The 20,138-nt window shown below is 50.0% G+C and overlaps 1 protein-coding gene across 1 annotated transcript; it reads left to right on the forward strand.

The window, feature by feature from the left end:
* The first annotated feature begins 1,398 nt into the window (after positions 1–1,398).
* enc3 (ectodermal-neural cortex 3) lies at positions 1,399–14,121 on the forward strand. The gene is made up of 4 exons (XM_076022827.1): positions 1,399–1,751; positions 3,036–4,070; positions 4,806–5,587; positions 12,763–14,121. Exons 2-3 carry the CDS (start codon positions 3,048–3,050, stop codon positions 5,550–5,552), a joined length of 1,770 nt encoding a protein of 589 aa, XP_075878942.1. The 5' UTR covers positions 1,399–1,751; positions 3,036–3,047; the 3' UTR covers positions 5,553–5,587; positions 12,763–14,121.
* Positions 14,122–20,138: the final 6,017 nt, after the last annotated feature.

The following is a 20,138-nucleotide window of genomic DNA, read 5'->3' on the forward strand; positions in this document are numbered from 1 at the left end:
ATTTCTTACTAGTATCACTTTGCATTTGAAGCTTTCTATTACACCCTTTTAACAACGGCTGTTGTAAATTATTATTAAAACAAAGTTTTTGTTTCATTATACGCACCCACAACGTTAATAATAGACAACACATCTCAATTAAGACAAGCTGTTATTATTGCCATTATTTTGCCTCCACCTGCAGACATGTTAGCACATGTTGCAGCTCTGGATCATGAACAGGAAATACAACTGAATCACCTATTCAAAAAAAATCCAAAGATAATCTTACATTTTTCTTGTGTGTGTCTTGCCATCATTTGTATGCCATACACTGAACACTGAGCACACACACACTCCATACAGCCTGATGTTGTGGTTTCTTAACTGACCTCTTTCTTCTCCCCATAGCTACCAAGTACCTAAATCCTAGAAAATGCCAGGAATTTAGCCAGAGAGACGCTCTCATGGCCCTGTCATCAACTGATCTTTAGGACTGTAGGGTGGTTATTTAGAGCAGGGGAGCTCAGCAAAGACTGCACTGTCTGCCCCACTTCCTGCTGCACGACGCATTACTGGGCATTACAAGGTTATCCTTGTATCTGTCGTTTTTCTCGAGAGCAAGGGAGATTTTATGTCTTAATTTTATTTAGACTTTAACTTGAGATGTAACGTTCTTATTTTCACTGATCCTGTCCAACACGTAATTGCAACTAATTACCAATGTCAAATATTTATTTGTCATCTCAATCTCCAGTGGAAGAGCCTTATAATAATGCTCATAAACAATCCTCGACAGATGCTCTATAGAAATTAGTGCATTTAGCCCTCTGTTTACAGCCTCCCACAACATCTCTATCTTCCTGCTAAAACTGGAGCTTTGAAGGAAAAGAAAGGTAGCAATCTGCAGAGAGACAAACAAACAACGGGGTGGGGTTGTGTTATGCCAACTATACACGCAAGGAAAACGTAAAGGAATGGCTTATGTCATTCCATAGGCCTTTGCAAACACTCTTGCAACAGATAAATAGTGTCTTGATTGTTGAAATGAATTTTGCGTAAGAAGAGATTTTTAACATTTCAAAGACCACAAAAAAACAAAGACAAGTTACAGTAAAGTGGCAAAAATGTATGTTCATATTTAGGTACTCAATTTCTGTCCATTTCATTGGGTTAAATATATATTTTATTATTTGCAATAAACAAAGAGTTAAATACAAATCCGCTTTACCGTAAGAAATTGATTTGGGTGATTTGGTTGGCGTAACGAGGTTGTGATTGATCTTTTTTTTCTTTTCTTTTCTTTTGAACAGCCTTTGTCTAGCAGGGGGGAAAAGTGCACAGCTCTGCGTTAGCATGAGTTGAATGCCGACTAGTTTGTTTCGCTCGCAGCCCATTGGACGCCTTCACCGGGCTGGGAGGAGCCAGCGGAGCACTCGGCTCGACTGCCTCCCTCGGCTCCTCTCGCTCCGCGTTGTTCGTCCGTCTCCGTGTCTTCTCCCGCAGGCTGCGTGGCTCCGCGTCCAGGCGAGAAGACGGAGCAGCTAATTTACGCCTTTGTCCCCTCGTCTCGCTTCAAACCGTCTGCTCGCGTCGTCGCGGACTCATGGCTCGCGCGTTTAACCGACAGCCCGGGAGCAGTTAGCGCCGCGCGCTCGCCACACAAGGCTTTTTCACCGAGAGGCACAACTTCTAACGACCCGACGGCGGAGCGACGGAAGTTGTTCCGCCAGCTTGGAGAAAGGAATTCGGCTCGAGCTGTTCCCGAAAAGGTAAATATTAGACGCCCTGTCCTTCCAAGACTCGCATCAACCACTTACTAATTGGCTCTCCAGCTTCCTGAACGTGAGAAGGAAGGGATTTTTTTTTTGTTGTTGTTGAAGGGGTCTTTGCTTTGATGCTCGGTGTTGTGTCGCTGTGTGTGTGTGTGTGTGTGTGTGTGTGTGTGTGTGTGTGTGTGTGTGTGTGTGTGTGTGTGTGTGTGTGTGTGTGTGTGTGTGTGCTCGCTGGCTGCCTTGCTGCGGCTGCTAACTTAGGGAGGAAAGTTGTGCGCATGCTGAGGTGCAGGCTACGCTTCACAAATACCGCACTAAACGAATTGGATTTCACGCAGGGGCTCTCCGCGGAAGTCCAACGTCTCCTATTCTAGTGGGGCTGAATAGCCGACTTGAATTTATCGCCTTTTGCTAACAATGCGGGATTGTAAGGTGAGGACAGTTATTGGCTAATTTTTTTATTTTATTTTATTTTTTCCCCAGTTGCGGACAGTGACAGGCTCCATTACCCGATCAGTGTTTGGGTTAATTTTGAAATGCAAACTGGGGCGCAGTGTTCAAACTCGATGTTTCTGACTTTATTTTTGTATGAAAGCGTTTGTCCCGAATGCAGCATCTGGCCACATCCTTTACACATCATCTTCAGGGAGGGGAAATGGGTTTTCATGTGTTGCACAGAGATTACATAATATCCAGCTGAAGGAGCTGAAGTGTCACGTCTTATGTGGGCTTGAAAGCTCTCCGTTTGGCACCATCTTGTAGCAGGAACACCAAAGCACGCTGGCAGGAAGTCCTGGGCTCTTGGCTGTGTGATTGGAGGTGATTCACTTCCCCTCAAATGTTTATATGGGTGGGAAGATGATGCGATATTGGACAACAGGCAGGCCTAATGTTTTCTTCCTGAAAAGAAGATGATATAGATATATTTTTTGGGTGGACTGTATTTAACGTCTGTTGTCGATCCGGTAAATCCGGTTCAGTCATAAAGTTTACACCGTCAGTGGGAGTGCACCATATCAGAGTGTCATTCGTCTCTATAGTCCAAAGTTCATTTCTGTCAAAAGCTGCCTCAGTTGACTCCTTGACTTTTCGTTCATGCGCTCTTTGCTAAGCAAGTTGTGTTTATTCATGAAGTGAAATGCGTTTTTACTGCCTAATAAGGCACGGACATGGCCTTAAAACCCCATCCCGACGGCCATAAATGATTAAACAGGATCATCCGGAAAGACTCTCTCTGTCTTTCTACTCGGCTCAATTTTTATCATCATTTTCACTCTGCAGGTCTGAGTCAAGATGTCTGTCAGCAACCACGAGAACAGGAAGTCTCGCTCCAGCTCGGGCTCCATGAACATCCAGCTCTTCCACAAGACGACGCACGCCGACAGCCTGTTGACTCAGCTCAACCTGTTGCGCAAGCGGAAAGCCTTCACGGACGTCGTCCTGAAAGCCGGCAACCGCTCCTTCCCCTGCCACCGGGCCGTCCTGGCCTCCTGCAGCCGCTACTTTGAGGCCATGTTCAGCGGCGGGCTGCGGGAGAGCCGCGACGCCGACGTCAACTTCCACGACTCCCTCCACCCGGAGGTGCTGGAGCTCCTGCTCGACTACGCCTACTCGGCCCGGGTGATCATCAACGAGGAAAACGCGGAGTCGCTGCTGGAGGCCGGCGACATGCTTCAGTTCCACGACATCCGGGACGCGGCGGCGGAGTTCCTGGAGAAGAATCTCCACCAGTCCAACTGTCTGGGCATGATGCTGCTGTCAGACGCCCACCAGTGCCAGAGGCTGTACGAGCTCTCGTGGCGCATGTGCCTGGCGGACTTTGCCACCCTCTTCAAGACGGAGGACTTCCTGAGCCTGCCGAGGGACAAAGTGCAGGAGCTGATCCTCAGTGAGGAGCTGGAGGTGGAGGACGAGAGCCTGGTGTACGAGGCCGTCATCGACTGGGTCAAGGCCGACATGGAGCACCGGCACAGCGAGCTGCCCGAGCTGCTGCGCTGCGTCCGCCTGGCGCTCCTCCCCGAGTCGTACCTGCTGAAGAACGTGGCCTCCGAGGAACTGGTCATGTGCCACAAGGTGGGCCGCGAGATCGTCGAGGACGCCGTGCGCTGCAAGATGAGGATCCTGCAGAACGACGGCATCGTGACGGGCTTCTGCGCCCGGCCGAGGAAGGTCAGCCAAGCGCTGCTGCTGCTCGGAGGGCAGACCTTCATGTGCGACAAGGTCTACATGATAGACAACAAGACCAAGGAGATCACCCCCAAAACTGACATACCCAGCCCCAGGAAGGAGTGCAGCGCCTGTGCCATCGGATGCAAGGTTCGTATCTGATCTGTATGTTGTAATATGTGCGTTTTTGACTCTGTCTGAAGCTGTGTTTTTCTTTTTAACCTTTTTTGAGCCACAGGACAGAAAGAAATCCTAACCAAAGTATTATAAAATGACAATATCGTCCCTTATTTTATTGATACTCACTCATTGTTAAACCTGTGCCTGTTAAAGCACGGTAACTCGACAATAGAGGTTATTATTATTATTAGACCAATTAAGTGACATTGGAGAATGTTTCACGGCACACATGACATTATTTCACGGTGCACTAGTGTGCCGCGGCACAGTGGTCGGAAAACGCTGATCTGAAGTCGTGATCCCTCCTCACGTCTGTCGCGGAGGCAGGCGACTAAGTTCAGCTAAGTGAGTGTAAAAGTCTGAGCGCTGGCAGATGAACAGCAGTGGTCGAAACAGCATTCATGCTGGAATGCTCAACACACACAAGGATGGACAAAGTTTTGATACCGTTGAATAAACATGAGAATCTAATGAGTAGATACATATTCATGTTCCCTCCCCCGGAGCGTCTCCTCCTCTCCCAAGGTAAGATAAGAGACAGAGGCCTGGAAGAGGAAGAGTCTCAAGGATTTAGCACTGTTTCCCGGAGGAGAAACAGACATAAGAACAAATTTCACATCCTTGGGGATGTGACAATCACTGGGAATTTAACTTGAACTTAACTTTTTGAACCGACTCAACTTTTTTCCACTTCACGTCTCTCAGGTTTACGTCACTGGAGGCCGCGGCTCCGAAAACGGCGCTTCGAAGGACGTGTGGGTCTACGACACGCTGCACGACGAGTGGTCCAAGGCGGCGCCCATGCTGGTGGCCCGGTTCGGCCACGGCTCGGCGGAGCTGGACCACATGCTGTTCGTGGTGGGTGGGCACACCTCGCTGGCCGGCTCCTTCCCGGCGTCGCCCTCCGTGTCCCTGAAGCAGGTGGAGCAGTACGACCCCCAGACCAACAAGTGGACGCTTGTGGCGCCGCTGCGGGAGGGCGTGAGCAACGCCGCCGTGGTCGGCGCCAAGAACAAGCTGTTTGCCTTCGGCGGCACCAGCGTCAACCGGGACAAGTACCCCAAGGTGCAGTGCTTCGACCCCTGCCAGAACCGCTGGTCGGTGCCGGCGGCGTGCCCGCAGCTGTGGCGCTACACGGCAGCCGCCGTGGTGGGCAACCACGTGGTGGTGATCGGCGGCGACACGGAGTTCTCGGCCAGCTCCGCCTACCGCTTCAACAGCGAGACGTACCAGTGGTCCAAGTTCGCCGACGTGACGGCCAAGCGCATCAGCTGCCACGCCGTGGCGTCGGGCAACAGACTCTACGTGGTGGGCGGCTACTTCGGCGCCCAGCGGTGCAAGACGCTGGACTGCTACGACCCGGCGTCCGACTCCTGGGACAGCGTGACCAGCGTGCCCTACTCGCTCATTCCCACCGCCTTCGTCAGCACCTGGAAGTACCTCTCGGCCTAGAGGAGACACGCACTGCTTCTTCAAAAGCTCTGATGGTGAGTAGCTGCATTTTCCCTCCACTCCTCCGTCACCGATGGGTTCTCTGCAAAGTCTTGTGGAAAGTAAAGAAAAAATCTCCCTTTAGAATTAGAATTAGAATGCCTCCATTTATCTCACATTGGGGAAATTTACATAATTACAGCAACATGTTGTGCAGGAGTCACCTTCATGGAGAGTCACATGAAGGGCAACCAGTTTGCTACACTCTACTGAAGTAACAAACTTTCTCAGTTATACATTATTATTAATGATACTGATCCATGTGAAGACATTGATCACTCTAATGAGTTCTCAATGATTATCAACAACGGCTTAACAAGGTTGGATAAAATAGAATTTTAGGCAAAGCTCAACTAGTTGTGCTATTTTTCGAACAAGCCTGCGGGCCACTGATGTGCATGGTGCCAGCGGGCGCCCCAAGGTGACCCCTGATGTGCAATAGAGAAGAGAAATTGATAATAAATAAAAAGAAAAAAAAAATTATTTATGAGTAAGAAAGGAAGGAAAAATTAACTGACAGTTCTATTTATAAAAAAATATTTACTTTACATTGAAAAAGTCAATACATGTTTTATTGCACATTAATGAAATGCTAGTGACAGTTTTGTTTTTTGTTTTTTTTAAATTGGTCTTTATTTTATCGGAAAACACTTGGATATGTGTTAAAACTGGATGAGGCCGGTCCACGAACCCCTCGCTGTTTTTCCCCGGGTTGCCACTGGATACAGTTACACATTATCTCGCCGCTCCGCCGGTCGGGTGTTGGATAAACACAGAGAGGGTCCAGGTCCCGGGAGCTGGAGGAATGTCGGCCGCGCCGCTAATAACGGAGCTGAAGCAGCAACACTGGAGCGCTTGTGAGCGGCGGGGGTAGGAGGAGGGGTTGAGGCGGGCAGGCGGGGATCAGGGTCCGCGCTGGTCGCGTCGGGAAGCCCAGGAAGTCCTGCTGCTCCGGGAGGGCGGCCAACGTGCGCTAACTGGGCTGCTGCGCGCTGTGAGTCACTGCCTCCTGTCAGTTGTAAGTCGTAAAAAAAAAAAAAGAAAAAAAAGTGCTCTGACACATGGTGAAAGATATTTGAGTCCTGGAGCGAGACGAGTCAGAGTAGGCTTTGATGCATTTAGTCCCCCCGCCCCCCCAACATCTCCCTGTTGATGTTTCATCCCGGCTGTCGTGTTGGCGTTTCGTTTTTACCGTTTTGGAGCCTCTTAGCGTTTGCTAGCGTTCCCGTTTGATAATTTCAACCCGACTCGGATGACAAACACCCAAATGCATTTACCAATTTTTCATCTCCTGCCTCAAAATTCTATTGGATTAAGCTCTTGACAGAGCTCTTTGATGTGTGTTTTATTGACGATTGTCCTCATGACTTCCACATAATGTCTCAACTATTTCCTGAACCGCTGCAGTCGGCCCGTCTTCAAAGCAGCCTTCTTGTTTACTCTCTCCCCGTTTTAAAGTAATTATGGTCAAAATGTCCCCATTGTGGGTTAATTCTACCCGAGGAACATCTTTCCGTTTTAGCCAATTGAAGGTGATGTGCCGATGCAACGTGCCCTCGTTTCCTGGCCAATGTCCAAAGACCAAAGTCCTAATTATTTTATTTGCCGCAATACTGTCTGCACTAAAGCAAACAAAGGCTCTCAGCTCCGTTTCAACTGAGTCACCAACGGCCGCGTTGTGGAGGAAGTGGCGGGTGCCAGTCTGAGGGTACGACTGAATGAGATCCATCAGACGGTGTCTGTAAACAGAGGATTGATCGCCGTGAAGGGGGAAGGTTGAAGCATTTTCTGTATTTTTAGTAGAAAAAGAATAATACAATGTTTCCTGGACGGTTTTTTCGGCCTTGGCGAAGGCTGAGCGAGGGGCAGAATGAGCCGGCAGAAGAAAAAGAAAAACTGTGATTATGTCTTCTTTTTTTTTTCTAGGTTTGTGGGTTGTTGTTTTGCATTTGCCTGGCACCATTCCAGCGGGTATAACGTTTCCTGAACTGAGCCCTGTTCTCTGATCTTATTTTAGCGCTGATGCAATCCACAGAAAACGGCTCATCCAGACCTGCAGCAGTCGTCTTTTGTGGCTATTGATTTTTGGAAATATAAAAGCCTTGTTCATTTTTAAGGTTTACACCAGTAAAGCTTAATGTGTCGACTGAAGAAGAAAAAAAAATCCAGTCTGAAATCCAGATTCACCAATTTCGAGTCCTCCCACATTTCCCAAAATGGCCGGTAAAGTTTTTCCTCCTTCTTTTACGGTTAAAAGTCAGATTATCTGAGACGTGAGCATGGAGATACTGTGGGTTCCTCTAAAAATAGTTGCTGCTGTCAGGTTGAGCGCGGCGCAGCGAGCCGCTTCAGCGGCTGGGGGGATAAATCAGACCCTTCTTCAAAAACAACATCATCTCGTCCTCTCCGAAACCGAAGGGGAAAAATAAGAGGAGGGAGAAGCCCAACTGCTGGCAGCAACGTCTGAAAATAAAGCGGAGCGGAAGCGGCGGCTTTACGTTTGACTCGTGTCAACAGTAAATAGCTGGGATATAAAGGAGCCGGGGGGGCTTAGCAGCGTTTGGGAGGCTGCTGGTGTGGAGCTCCGTCTCCATGGCAGCCACCGGGGTTCCTCTCCGAGCGGAGACAGGCTGACTGGCTGCCAGAGATCAAGGCGCCGCGGCCGTATGAACTCTTTCGCTTACAGTAGCTGCCGAGCGAGCGAGCGACCAACCAACCAAGCGCCTTCATGTTTAACGACGGGGGGGGGGGTTAGGTGGTGGAGGGGAAGAGAGCTCCAGTTTCCAGCTTGTTAAGCAGCCATTCTCGCCTGTCGCCGGCCGACTCGCTCGGGAGGAGGGGAGGGTGCGGGCTTCAGAGTTAGACTGCAGCGGACGGAGATGAAGGGGAAAAACGGGAAGGAAAAACAAGAGGAGGAGGAGGAGAAGAAGAAGAAGAAGAGAAACAAACAAAACTGAAACGATGCGTCGTCGCTCAGAGAGGAGAGAAGCGCTTGTGTTTTGGTGTCTGCCGGAGGAGATGAAAAACCGCCCTGAGGTTTTACACCAGTCGTGTTGTGAAGCTGTTTTCCACAACCAACATGGTCACGTGGTCCTGCGGCTGGCTCCGCCCACCCATCCGTCTGCCCGCCCTTTTAATCAAGCAGCGACCCTCGCCCCTCCGTGAGAGGAATGAAGGTGTGTCCTGCTTTCTCGTTAACGAGGACCTGGTGGGCGGAGCTCCGGCCGCCTCACTGCTCTGTTTGTTTCCGTCGAACTGGAGCTGGAGGCAAAGAGACCAATGACTCACCCCCACCCCTCACCCCACTCCTACCACCCAATATAAATATTGTTAGCGTAACTGCTGTAGTAATTTTTTGGGCCAAATTGTGATATCGGAGAAAAAAAAACGTTGAAACGTTAAACGCTAAAATATGAGGGTTTTTTTCCCGGGACCGTTAAAATACGACTTAGGCAACTATGCTATTAGGCTAACGATATATATGAACATATGTGTTTATAATATAGTTTTGATGCTTATCAACTTAACTCAAATATGTTAGTGTGCATAATATTTACAATGTTTACACATTCCCAGCAGTCCACCGGGGCCTAAATGCTGCTCTGTCAGTCTCCGGGTGGAATCCGTCGCCGCTCCTGTCAAGCTTCAAATTGTTTGTGCTGTCAGTGTGTTTTGGAGCCGGTGAGCAGAGGTGCGAGCGGCGGTGCGAGCGGTCGGCCGGCCAGACGTCAGGCAGACAGGATGTAACTGGAGATTGCGGCATAAAGTTCACTGCGGTCTCCCCCCCCCCCCCCAGTCCCTTTTTAAAAAGCGACGGGTTAAAGCGGGCAGGTTGCCACTCTTCAACCCCCCCCCTCCTTCTAAATATCACACGCGTAAGCAGAACTCCTTTATTCCCTTTTTAACGGCTTCGGCTCGAGAGCCTTTGAGGTGGGCAACCCTGACTGTTAGGGTCCAGCCCTGGTGGGGTCAGGGGGCTGCAGTGTGTGTGTGTGTGTGTGTGTGTGTGTGTGTGTATGTGTGTGTGTGTGTATGGGGGGGGGGTCCCCTCGGCGGGCTCGCCGTCTCCCCAGACAGCTGCTGTAAAATGAAAAGGTCAGGGTGGAGATCAGGTGGGAGGGGCGTCACTCAATACTAATGTTTTATTAATGCCTCCCTGTCAGAGCCGCCAGCAGCAGCGCGAGGGGAAGGAGGCTTTTATTGCGGCATCTGGGTACACACAAACGCACACACACACACACACACACACACCCGGCGCCTCACACGCGTCCGTACACAGTTAAAGTTAGCACGTGCAGACACACACACACACACTTCAGGCTCCCCTGAGTAATCAATTTGCCACATTACAGTCCTCAGCGCAACCGCTTCAATTTGCATAAACCTTAATGTTGTTTTTATTGGTCCTTTCTCCACGCTGGGAATGACAAAAAAAAGTGTAGGGTGGGGGGGGAGTTTTGCTCCGACTGGCTGAATAATCGGCCAGACTAATTTGATTAGGTCCTCAGAAAGAGACGAGCCGTCACCCAGCCAGCGAGGCCTCCTCGGGGAGCCAGCTGGGCCGGGCCCGCCGTCGGCCGCCCCGGTAATTAATCCCACTTACGTAACATTTCACTTCCCCCCGGAGCGGCACCGAAGTGTCGCGCATTCGTCAACAAGGGAGCCTCTTTGTTTTCCGCAGCTCCGAAAAACCAGGCAGGGGTTGCTGAGAGGACGCATTTAGACGCCACTGTAATTTTCTCTGTCGGCGGCTGCACAGAGGCGGCGGCGCCGAACTGAAGAGTGACTCTCTCTTCACTCTCTGCCTGAAAACGCTGCAAAGTCATGTAAGAAATTCAGAGGTGGCGATCGGCAGCTCACGGGTCGATACGGGCGGAGCCTCCTGGAGGTCGTTAGCAAACGGGGCACAGCCCGGCGGGACTCCAGGGACGGAGAGAGAGCGAGAGGACTTCTGGTGCATTGTTGGTAATTAGGTCTCTGCAAGTCGCAGCTGGGACAGGAATGTTGGAACCAACTAACTAAGTTGTGAAGATGAATGCCCTGGGTTGGACGGCTGGTCTCCTGCTCCATTAGCGCCACGCTAAAAAAAAAAAAAAAAAATTGTCTTTTTTTTGTGACTTTGTTTTCCTTGGTCCCAGCCAACCTGGCATCAGTCCCACTGGGAGAGGCTCTAAAGTAAAGAGGAGCGGACGGGCCGAGTCAGGTTAAAGCCCCCGAGCGTCAGATGGAATCACTTCACGTCCCATCTGCTGCCACCGCTGAAGGCTCCCTCCCTCCTCTACCTCCCACCCGCCCTCCTCCCCTCCGGCCCTTACGGCAGCACTCTGCGGACGCCGCCGACCAAAGAGGCTTCTGGGTCACCACCCACCCACCCACCCACCAAGCCAACCAGCCAGCCAGCCAGCCAGTCCCCCAGAGTCCAAGATGGCGGCCCAGCAATTTCACTGAAGTTGCTCACCTAGCGCATAAAATGCTTTTTGGGCCCAAGGGATTTTTTTTTTTTGCTGCAGTACCTTGAGTGGTCACTGGGGAAAATCGGCACGTTGCCATATTGCCATATTGCCAGTCCGGTATCCATTTCTTTTAATACAGGTCGTGTGGGAGTGATCAGCGCCGCCTCCTGACGACACAAAACAGCCAGTTAGCGGAAAAACAAGAGCGCGGAAGGTTTTCCCGTGACTTTGCCCGTATGGTGCCGGCGAGGAGGTGCGGGATCGGTGACCTCAGAGCGTGAGCGATGATGTAGCCACGTGACGCTCTGTTTATGGTTTGTGCTCGGGAGTGATCAGACTGCCGACCTTTTACGCTGGTGCGCGCACGCAGAGCAGGAGGAAGGAAGCTCCCCGGGGCTCAGCAGGAGCCGGAGCTGCTGCTCAGCGTCACACTGAGTCAGGAAGGAGGAGTGGACGTCGTCCTCCAGAGGAAGCACTCGCTGTCTCTCGCTGATTAATGTCCCCTCTGAAACCTCGCACAGCAGCTCTCGCCCGACATGGACCTGATGTGTTTTTTAAGATTTGAGGAAGTGCACCTGAAGTTAATCTTTTTAACGACTGGAAACCGTAAAGTGCGGTTGCCTCCGGTGGCAGAGCAAGAAATAACTGCGGGTTTTTTTTTTTTGTTTTAGTTGGACGTCGAGGCGAAAAGAATCACATTTACTCCGAGCAGGAGCTGTTCCTCGCCAGTCGAACCCAAGCAGCTGCCGGCCACCGAGTTACTGCTGCTGACAGCCACAACAAACCACTATTATCTCTCGCTGTTGACTAAATTCTTCCCGCCCGGCGTCTTCAGTTTGTTCCAAAATACAAGGAACCCCACTCCGCTCACTCCGCCTCACCCTGCAGTCAGTGCCCTTCCTCTGCGTGAGTGTGTGTGTGTGTTGGCCAACAGCGGCAGATGCGTTTGGATGAGCCGAGGCCTCGGCGGCATTAGCCGGCTTTGTCAGCCGTGGAAATGAGAGCTCATTATGTTACCCAAACAGGCCCCCAGCAGTGTCGCTCTGTAACTGGAGAGTGAGTGCTCCTCCGGTCGAGCACACACACACCCTCGTCTCTTTCATCAGCACTGGCACATCCCGCTGTCACTGAAAATATGAAAATCATATGTAAATATTGTGTTTGCGTTTTCTTTCGTTCTCCTGTCTTTTTGCCTCCCTCCCCCTCAGCTCTCTCCTCGGTGGAACATTCCTTTGTAGCAGCCTGGAGGAAATTCAGATTCTGATGCGGTGGGGAGGGAGGTGGGTGGGAGAGAGAGAAAGCCTCTTAGAGTATGAATCATACTCAGACAAAAGAGAGAAGCAAGAGAAGAAAAAAATGAATGTGAAAAGGCACGATGTGATATCTGAGTCCCGAGGGTCTTATTTACAGCGCGGGGGTCGTGTGCGCTGCCACCCACAGTTATTTATTACCTCGCCCGCACAAATGGCTCGGGCGGCTTAATTCCACGCGCCGGGGGAAGGAATTTCTGGTTAAATAAAGCTCTGTCTCGAGGCGTTATTAATGCCGTGCGGGTAAGCTCCGATAATACGGCCACGGCGATAAGCCGACGCCTCTGACATTCCTGGGCGAGGGCTTCCTCACAGTGTCCAAGTTGGTCATGTGGCCCCCACACTGCAGCCGTTCTACAGGAGCGCCCAAGTTAATCCCTCTCTCTGCGTCTCCTTCCACCTCCCCAGATCAGAGCAGCCCCCCCTGGTGTCTGGTATGAAGTCATGCGTCCGCTTCCCCCTGGAGGAGGAAGAGGAGGAGGAGGAGGAGAGTTTGTTTGCTACCGCTGAGGCTCCATCCAGCGTGATTCCCATGATCCTCGGCTTCAGGGAAGCGGAGGAGCGGAGTCCTGGCCGACCGACCTGTGGCGGCACCGTTTGCCGCTGCAGGCCTCTGACCTCTGACCTCCGACCTCGTACCTGATGTATGACTTTCCCGCGTCGCCCGCCGCGTCGCCCCTGTGAGCAGCGCGGACGTTTTTCCATTCGAACGTTCAAAACTTCCAGATGAGGAAACGGGACTGACGGTTACTGGGACTGATTGGACTCTGCACTGCTCAACCAAACAGCCGCCGCCAAATCTTCTTCCCCTCGTCCCCATCAGAGACGTTATACGGGCGGGTTTGAGACGACGACGGCGCGACATCCAGGAATCAGACCGTTGATTGGACGAAGGTGCAAGGAAGCGGCCGAGCCGCTCGAGGGCCGACACGATCAACTCAGAAACTGTTTCCTGTCAGTATTTTTTGAATTTCCATCTTGTACTTTGGTTTCCCTCAGTTTTATTTTCCACTGAGCTAAATTTGTTTGTTCTGCTTGACTTAAAATAGCCTCTCGCAGGAGGGACTGTGGCCCATTACGACTGAAGAAGATAATTCTGTTCCAGGATGTTTATTTCAAGCTATTTTTGCCTCTATTTTTTTTTTTTTTTTGTCTCAGGGTAATTGTGTAGTTTAGCCAGTATCTGTACACGGAAGGGTAACAAAACGTGTCTTTTTTTCTCTGTGAATGTATTTTTTTCTTCTTCAAAACTTTCTTAATTTAGGACGTTACGACTACACTGGGTCTTTTTTTGCCATGTGTTGGTATATGTTTACTCTTCATAGCGTATCTTAAATATTGCCAAAACACTAACAGCTAACCTTAGTGACATTCTGAGATGAAAATACATAACAGGAACTGAGTGTGTCCAAAGTAGTCTGTAGCTGTATCCATTTCTTTCCATCTTCATGATTCAGGATACTGTACTGGAAGTTTCTTACACGTCTAGTTTGTAAATATATATATGCCGTGTAATGTATTTGTAGGAGCCTTTTTATTTGCACAATTTGTACAAAGGAATCTCTTCATGGTCTTGGATTTTTATCATGGTCTTAACCAGGCGTCGCTCGTGTGAATAGCCTTTTTGTAGCAAAAGTGTCACTCTTTATTTTTTGCTCTGTGTCTCCGCAACATATCCAAGTGTGCATCAGGACATACTAGAACTGGTAAAACCACCTGTTTCTCTCTCTTACCCATAACTCATCAATAAAGTTCTGGTTGAAAGAATGCACACCTCCTGTTTTTTGTTTTTGTTTTTAAAGGAAGGAATGACTGGACTGCAGCAGCTGCGTCATTAAATCCAGCTGTATAGTGGCACAGGTAACTCTTAACATGCCTGGAATAGTTTCTGAACCAGGCTTAGGGGGGGTTTTGGTATTTACCAGGAACGCCTGTCTCCTTCCCCGAGTCTGCGCGGTCAGCTGAGGTGTGAGTCTAATCCAGCCTCAACTCCTGTCACAGTTACATCACATGGTCCACGGTTTTCCGCGGTATGCGAGGTTGGAGCCGTGAGATGTTGGAGCACCGAACATTACAGAACCCTCGGACTCTGAAGAATGTGCTATTGCCACTTGGCTGGTCAGGTGACGCTCCTCCGCAGCTCTCGTCTGCGGCCCACATGGTGTACGTGAGAGAAGGATGCGTTCCAGGCTCCAGGCTGTCGGGTGGGAGGAAGTGGGGTCGCTGCGTTTTTTGCAAGCTGGCAGAGAGGCGGAGAGTTCGTACATGCAGGTCGAGGGAGGTGGCCCTGGATGTGGCCAGAACAGGCTCTGTGTTTACTGTGCGGCTGGGTTCAAGCAGGTTGTGGTAACAGTTTGAAATTCCTTCCCTCCCTTTTATAAAGCAAACTGCTGTCTGGGTTGTAGGAACTTCTGTCTGTCATCATTTGTCCCTCTGATGAACACTCACAGTCTGTTTACATTTCATAAAGAAAACGAAATTAAAGCTGCAAGCAGCGTTCAAGGGACTGAGCCTGTTGTGGCCCGTCCACGCCTGCGGACTCCTGCCAACGCCTGTCATCTTCGCTATGAAACCCTCCAATAAGCTTTCTGTGGCCTGACTGTATGAGTCGGAGGTCCTGATGAGACAAATGAGTGATTGGGTTCATTTTTCATAATCGAGATTATTTTTTTGCCCCCAAAGAATAAATGCTTAAAGTATGTCGATTTTTAAATTTTCAGACATGGGCTTGGAGCTGGGGTTAGGTTAGGGGTTGGAGCTAGGGTTAGGGTAGGGGTTGGAGCTAGGGTTAAGGTTGACACTGGCCCCAGGTTTAGGGTTGGGCATTGGAGTTAGTGTTAGGGTTGAGTTTGGAGCGAGGGCTAGCATTAGGGTTGTAGCTAGGGTTAGGTTGTGTTGGCACTCGCGTTGGGTGTTGGGGTTAGGATTGGAGTTGGTGTTGGGTGTTAGGATTGGGGTTGGAGTTAGGATTAAGGTTGGAGCTGGGGATAGGGTTGGGTTAGGGTTACTAATAATTATAAAATTATTGATTCTATTAATTATCTATTTAATTATTTGCATTTTTTCCCCTTATCTTCTCTCAAACTTCATCCACCCTACTTCACCCTGGCGGGCCCCCACTTTGAAGCACCACTGGGGCGGGTGGGTGGGTGGGGACCTTTAAAGCATGTTGCTAATTGGATGTAAACAAAGAGTCGGCTCCACAACGCCTCCTCTGTAACTATGACATCATGCCTGTAACAGGCAATATCCATTCAAGCATGCTGACATGTTTGTGTGAGTGCGGCCAGAGCGAATAATCAAAGGTTAATTTATGGATTTTTCTTTTTTACTAAAGCACAAAGAGGACGCGCATAAAAAGATGAAACGCGTCTTCCTGAAAGACTGACCTGGCACTGGACAGCAGGATGAGTGCTGCCGCTCAATAGCCCCTATTGTGATGCAAAATGTGCTAACCTAGTGATTTCAAACGGATCTCGGCGGCTGCACAATTAAAGCAACATCAAATAAACAGATAAGCGAATGTCGGCCGCGGACAAAAGATGTGCCGAGGCAACCAGAAGTAAGGGAAGGGAAGGAGGGAAGGAAGAAAAAGCTTGACATGAATCTGGATGCTGTAGGAGAAGATGTATCATAACTGTGTGTGTGTGTGTAGGGGAGAGCAGCTACAGCTTCATGTAAAGGCAGAAGAAAGGAGGCAGCGAGGTGGAACGGACGGGGACGTTGCTCGCTGGCCCTCAACACAAACATTGGTGTGCGTCTGCTGGCCTGAGACCTCCAGCTGGGGCCTCCGCCTGCTCTGGACACGGGGACAAAGACGCCTTGATGAGGACAGAGTCGGCCTCCTCTCACCTTCCCCCAGGGGGCCTGGATGATGCCCCTGCAGCAGTCCCGGCCCGGAAAACCCGGGACTGAAGGGCGGATCAATAGAGGCCGTCTGGCAAAAACAGATCTGACCTGACAGCTGTGCAAAACTAAGGGGAGGAGGATACAAAAAGCCCAAATTTTTTAAATGAAAAATTTTTAAAGCACCGTAGCAAGAGGGAAGATTTGCTGCTGAGTCTTTCCAGATCGCTGAGTTTCATTTGGGTGGAATTCAGACGCAGTTAAAACCGAGGCAAATAGAAAGTGGAATTTATCGTCGGGCCACGATCGGTGTCCACAAATAAACAAAAGCATGTGCGCGGGTCCTTGCGTTGCGTGTTCACGCTCACTGACCACAGCCACATCCTTAAAAAGCTGGTTGGAGGAGGAGGAGGAGGAGGAGAAGGAGGAGGAGGCTCAACTCCCTCCTTCCCTCCTTCCCTCGCTCTTACATAAGAAGCGTCCCTCTAGCGGTAAACACAAGTCCTCCTCTCCAATATGCTCTTATCCTCCTCCTCTTCTTCCTCTTCATCCCCTTCCTCCTCCTCCTCCTCATCCTCCTCCTCCTCACTCTCAGATGAGCTCTCTTGGCACCGGAGGACGACACCACAGGCCTGTCCAAGAATAAATGATGACTGAACAATGTGGTCTCCTCCCTCTCCTCCCTCTCCTCTCTCTGTTACACCACTGCGGTGTTAAATGTGTCTCTACCTCCTTCTCTTCTCTCCCCCCACTCCTTTTCTCCGTGTGGCTGTGGGCATCTCTCTGCTGGCAGCAGCTCTGAGGTTTCAGAGCTGACTGGGTAAGTAAATGAGGAGTAAACAATGTGCCAGACACACACAGACAGACAGACAGACAGGCAGACAGACAGACAGACAGGCAGGCAGGCAGACAGGCAGGCAGGCAGGCAGCTCAAGCACTAGAGCAAACGCAGGCGTTGTCTTGTCTCTGAGTGTGTGTGTGTGTGTGTGTGTGTGTGTGGCGGAGGTTTGGGGGGTGGGGGGATATCATGGTCTGGAGGTTTTTTGAGTCCTGCTTTTTAAAATCGCATTTGGCTTTCATGTATCTGAGGTCGGATCAGAGACTTTTCGGAGAGCAAAAAGCTAATTGGTGACATGCTGATATATTTTGAGACCGTCATCACATGTCTGCATGAGACGCTGCCTGAAATCATTTCAAACGTTTTACAACATCAGGCTCAGCACCATGTCGTCAAACAGGCCCCGACATCTGGTTCTCGCTCTTCTCGGTCGGTCCGAGGCTAAAAGCTGCAGGGTTGCCTTCAACGTCTGAACGGCAGAAACCTGGAGGTTCGACCAAGAAACGGACCATCCTAAAGACAATGGCCAAAGAGGAGGGGAAGGAGGAGGAGAGGAGGAGAGGAAGGAGAAGAAGGAAGATCAGAGGAAGGAGGAGGAAGAGAAGAAGGAGGAGGAGAGAAAGGAGAAGAAGGAAAAGGAAAGGAAGAGGAAAGAGGAGGAGAAGAAGGAGGAGGAGAAGGAGAGGGGAGGGAAGGGAAGGGGAGCAGTAGGGAGTTAAATATTTTATATCCTGCAGATTTTACTCCAGCAGGACAACTGAAGTGGAAAATGTTGCATTTTACTGCATCGGCTGCGTCGTCGTGTTCAGCTGTTGATGTTCTACGATGATCTCGACCCCGCAGAGTCCTCGCACACTGTCTCGATTTTTCTTTGCGATCGCTCTCATAATTACAGACTGCACTGAGTGGGCTGTGCCGCGCAGAGCAGGAAACGGTTTGGGTCGGATTCAGAGTCCAATTAGCTTAATTAGCTTCATCTTTCATAACGAGAGAGTGCAAACCGCTGCCATGCTGGTGGGGGGGAGGGGTGAAATCAGCTGTGCGACGTGTCTACCTGCTCGTGGCTGTGACGGCGTGGACGCGTGTTCGGGGCCGCCTGTCCGCTCAGCCCTCGCCGACAGGCAGGTGGGAGGATCATCAGAAATATGCAACGCCGCAGAACCGCAGCCATTGTGATGCCACTGAATCGCAAAGTCAACAGGAGGACGGCGGCCATTCACCAGGGCCGTGTGGCACAAAGGCCGGGGGGTGGGGGGGTTGCCGGGTGGGGTGGGAGCGGGGGTGCATTCCTGGCATACTTGGATTTCTTTTTGTGCGCAACGCGAAAGATGTGTCTCCCCTTCCCCTTTGTCTCGGAGACACAACGCGGCCCTTTGTCTCTCTGCTGCAGGAAGCGAGTCATTTTTATTTATTTTTTTTTATCCTTTTTCATCCCCCTCGAAACATAACTGACACTTCCTCTCTCATTAATAAAACATCTCCAGATTCAATTCCCTGCTGGGTGGGAGTGGCGGGGGTGGCTGGAGGTTGGGGTGGCAGCACGAGAGGGCTTTGATATGTTGCCTGAGGTGCATGCACACACACACACACACACACACACACACACTCTGCTTTTCCATTCCAGAGCCAACTTTGCTTGGAAAATCAAACCAAGCGATGTTCAAAAGCAGCGTCTTCAACGTCCACGAGGAATCCTGCAAAAAGCTGCAGACCAGTGTTGTTGGGATTACTCCCTAAAAGTAATCCAACTACTGATTACTGATTACTCCTCAAAAAGTAATCTAATTACTTCTTTACTTACCCCGAAACCCTAACCCTAATTCCAGCCGTATCGCTAACCCTAATGCCATGCAAGTCTATGGGGTAAAATATCAACTGTGTCCTAGAGAAATGGGACCACTTGTGGGTTCATCAGGATCCCTCCAGACACAACCATGTCAAATTTGGGGCTTTTCTTCCTCCAAGGTGGGGCGTGACAGAGAAAGTTTGAGAACCACTGCTTTAGTTGGAACGATAAAGGAACTGTTGCTCAGTGCTTTGGAATGAAACTTTTCAAAGTGCAAATTTTGCAGTTCCAAATATACATAAACATGGCTTTCAACAATTGATGAGGTTCGACGTGGACATTTCCAAAGTTGAGAACGTCTTGCTTCCTGCACATAACATAACATAGCAACGGACCACAATATTCTTTGATTTAGACGAGATGAACCCAGAATGATGTTTGTATTTCCAGCTATCAATCGCAGTTTTTTCTTTTGCCGGTGCGTCGTCGCAGATCGATGATGTTGCATGCACGGCCGCATCGTCAATCTGTGACATCGTTGTTTTTGGTTGTTTTCCTAAATTTCAGACATTTTGTGGATAGTCAGGCAATTTTATCTTGCAAAATATTTCGGAAAAGTAATGGAATCGTTACTTGATAAAGTAATTGTGAAATAATTACCAGTTTTGCCACAGTAATCCTGTTACATTTCTGTTACTCAAAAAGCAAGTCTCATTACAGAAGTGGATTACTTAGCAATAGATTACTCGTCTACGCTACTGCTGACCCTGTGGCACATGGACACACCCGGCTGCATTATGTATCCATGCATTGGGTGTGTGTGTGTGTGTGTGTGTGTGTGTGTGTGCATGTGTGACGCGTCCCCTTCTGTCGCATGCAGTCCGGCTGAGCGCCGTGCTGATGGGATGTGACACTCAGGATGAATAATACAATGGAGGGAGACGCTCGGACGTGTCAGCAGCATCTGCCCGCGTCTGCGGCTGACGTGTGTCGTCCTCCCGCTCCTCATTCAGGCCTCAGCGCCGCAGCTTAGACGGAACTAATGAAGCGGACGCACGTTTGTATTAACCCCCCCGGCGTGCACGCACGCACGCACGCACACATTCACAGAGAGACAAAAAGAGGACGTCAGTCTGGTGGACTCGTCTTTTAACTGCCGTCTCGTAGCAGGATTATGATTAAATGGAGAAACAGCAACACTGTTTGTTGACAATGTACAGCAAAACATGGCAAAAACTGTTCAAAACACACACCAACACACATTTGATATGATTGTTAAAATATAGATAAATACATGATGTATTTATGCACAAA

Source organism: Nelusetta ayraudi, unplaced genomic scaffold, assembly GCF_046127955.1.
Source record: "Nelusetta ayraudi isolate G7.1 ecotype Tasmania unplaced genomic scaffold, CSIRO-AGI_Nayr_v1 ptg000013l, whole genome shotgun sequence".
Classification (NCBI taxonomy): Eukaryota; Metazoa; Chordata; class Actinopteri; order Tetraodontiformes; family Monacanthidae; genus Nelusetta; species Nelusetta ayraudi.

Bases quoted from the DNA above. Each gene is read 5' to 3' on its own strand.
- enc3 (XM_076022827.1), top strand. From the start codon at position 3,048: ATGTCTGTCAGCAACCACGAGAACAGGAAGTCTCGCTCCAGCTCGGGC. The intron at 4,071-4,805 runs GTTCGTATCTGA...CACGTCTCTCAG, and splicing joins CCTGTGCCATCGGATGCAAG to GTTTACGTCACTGGAGGCCG.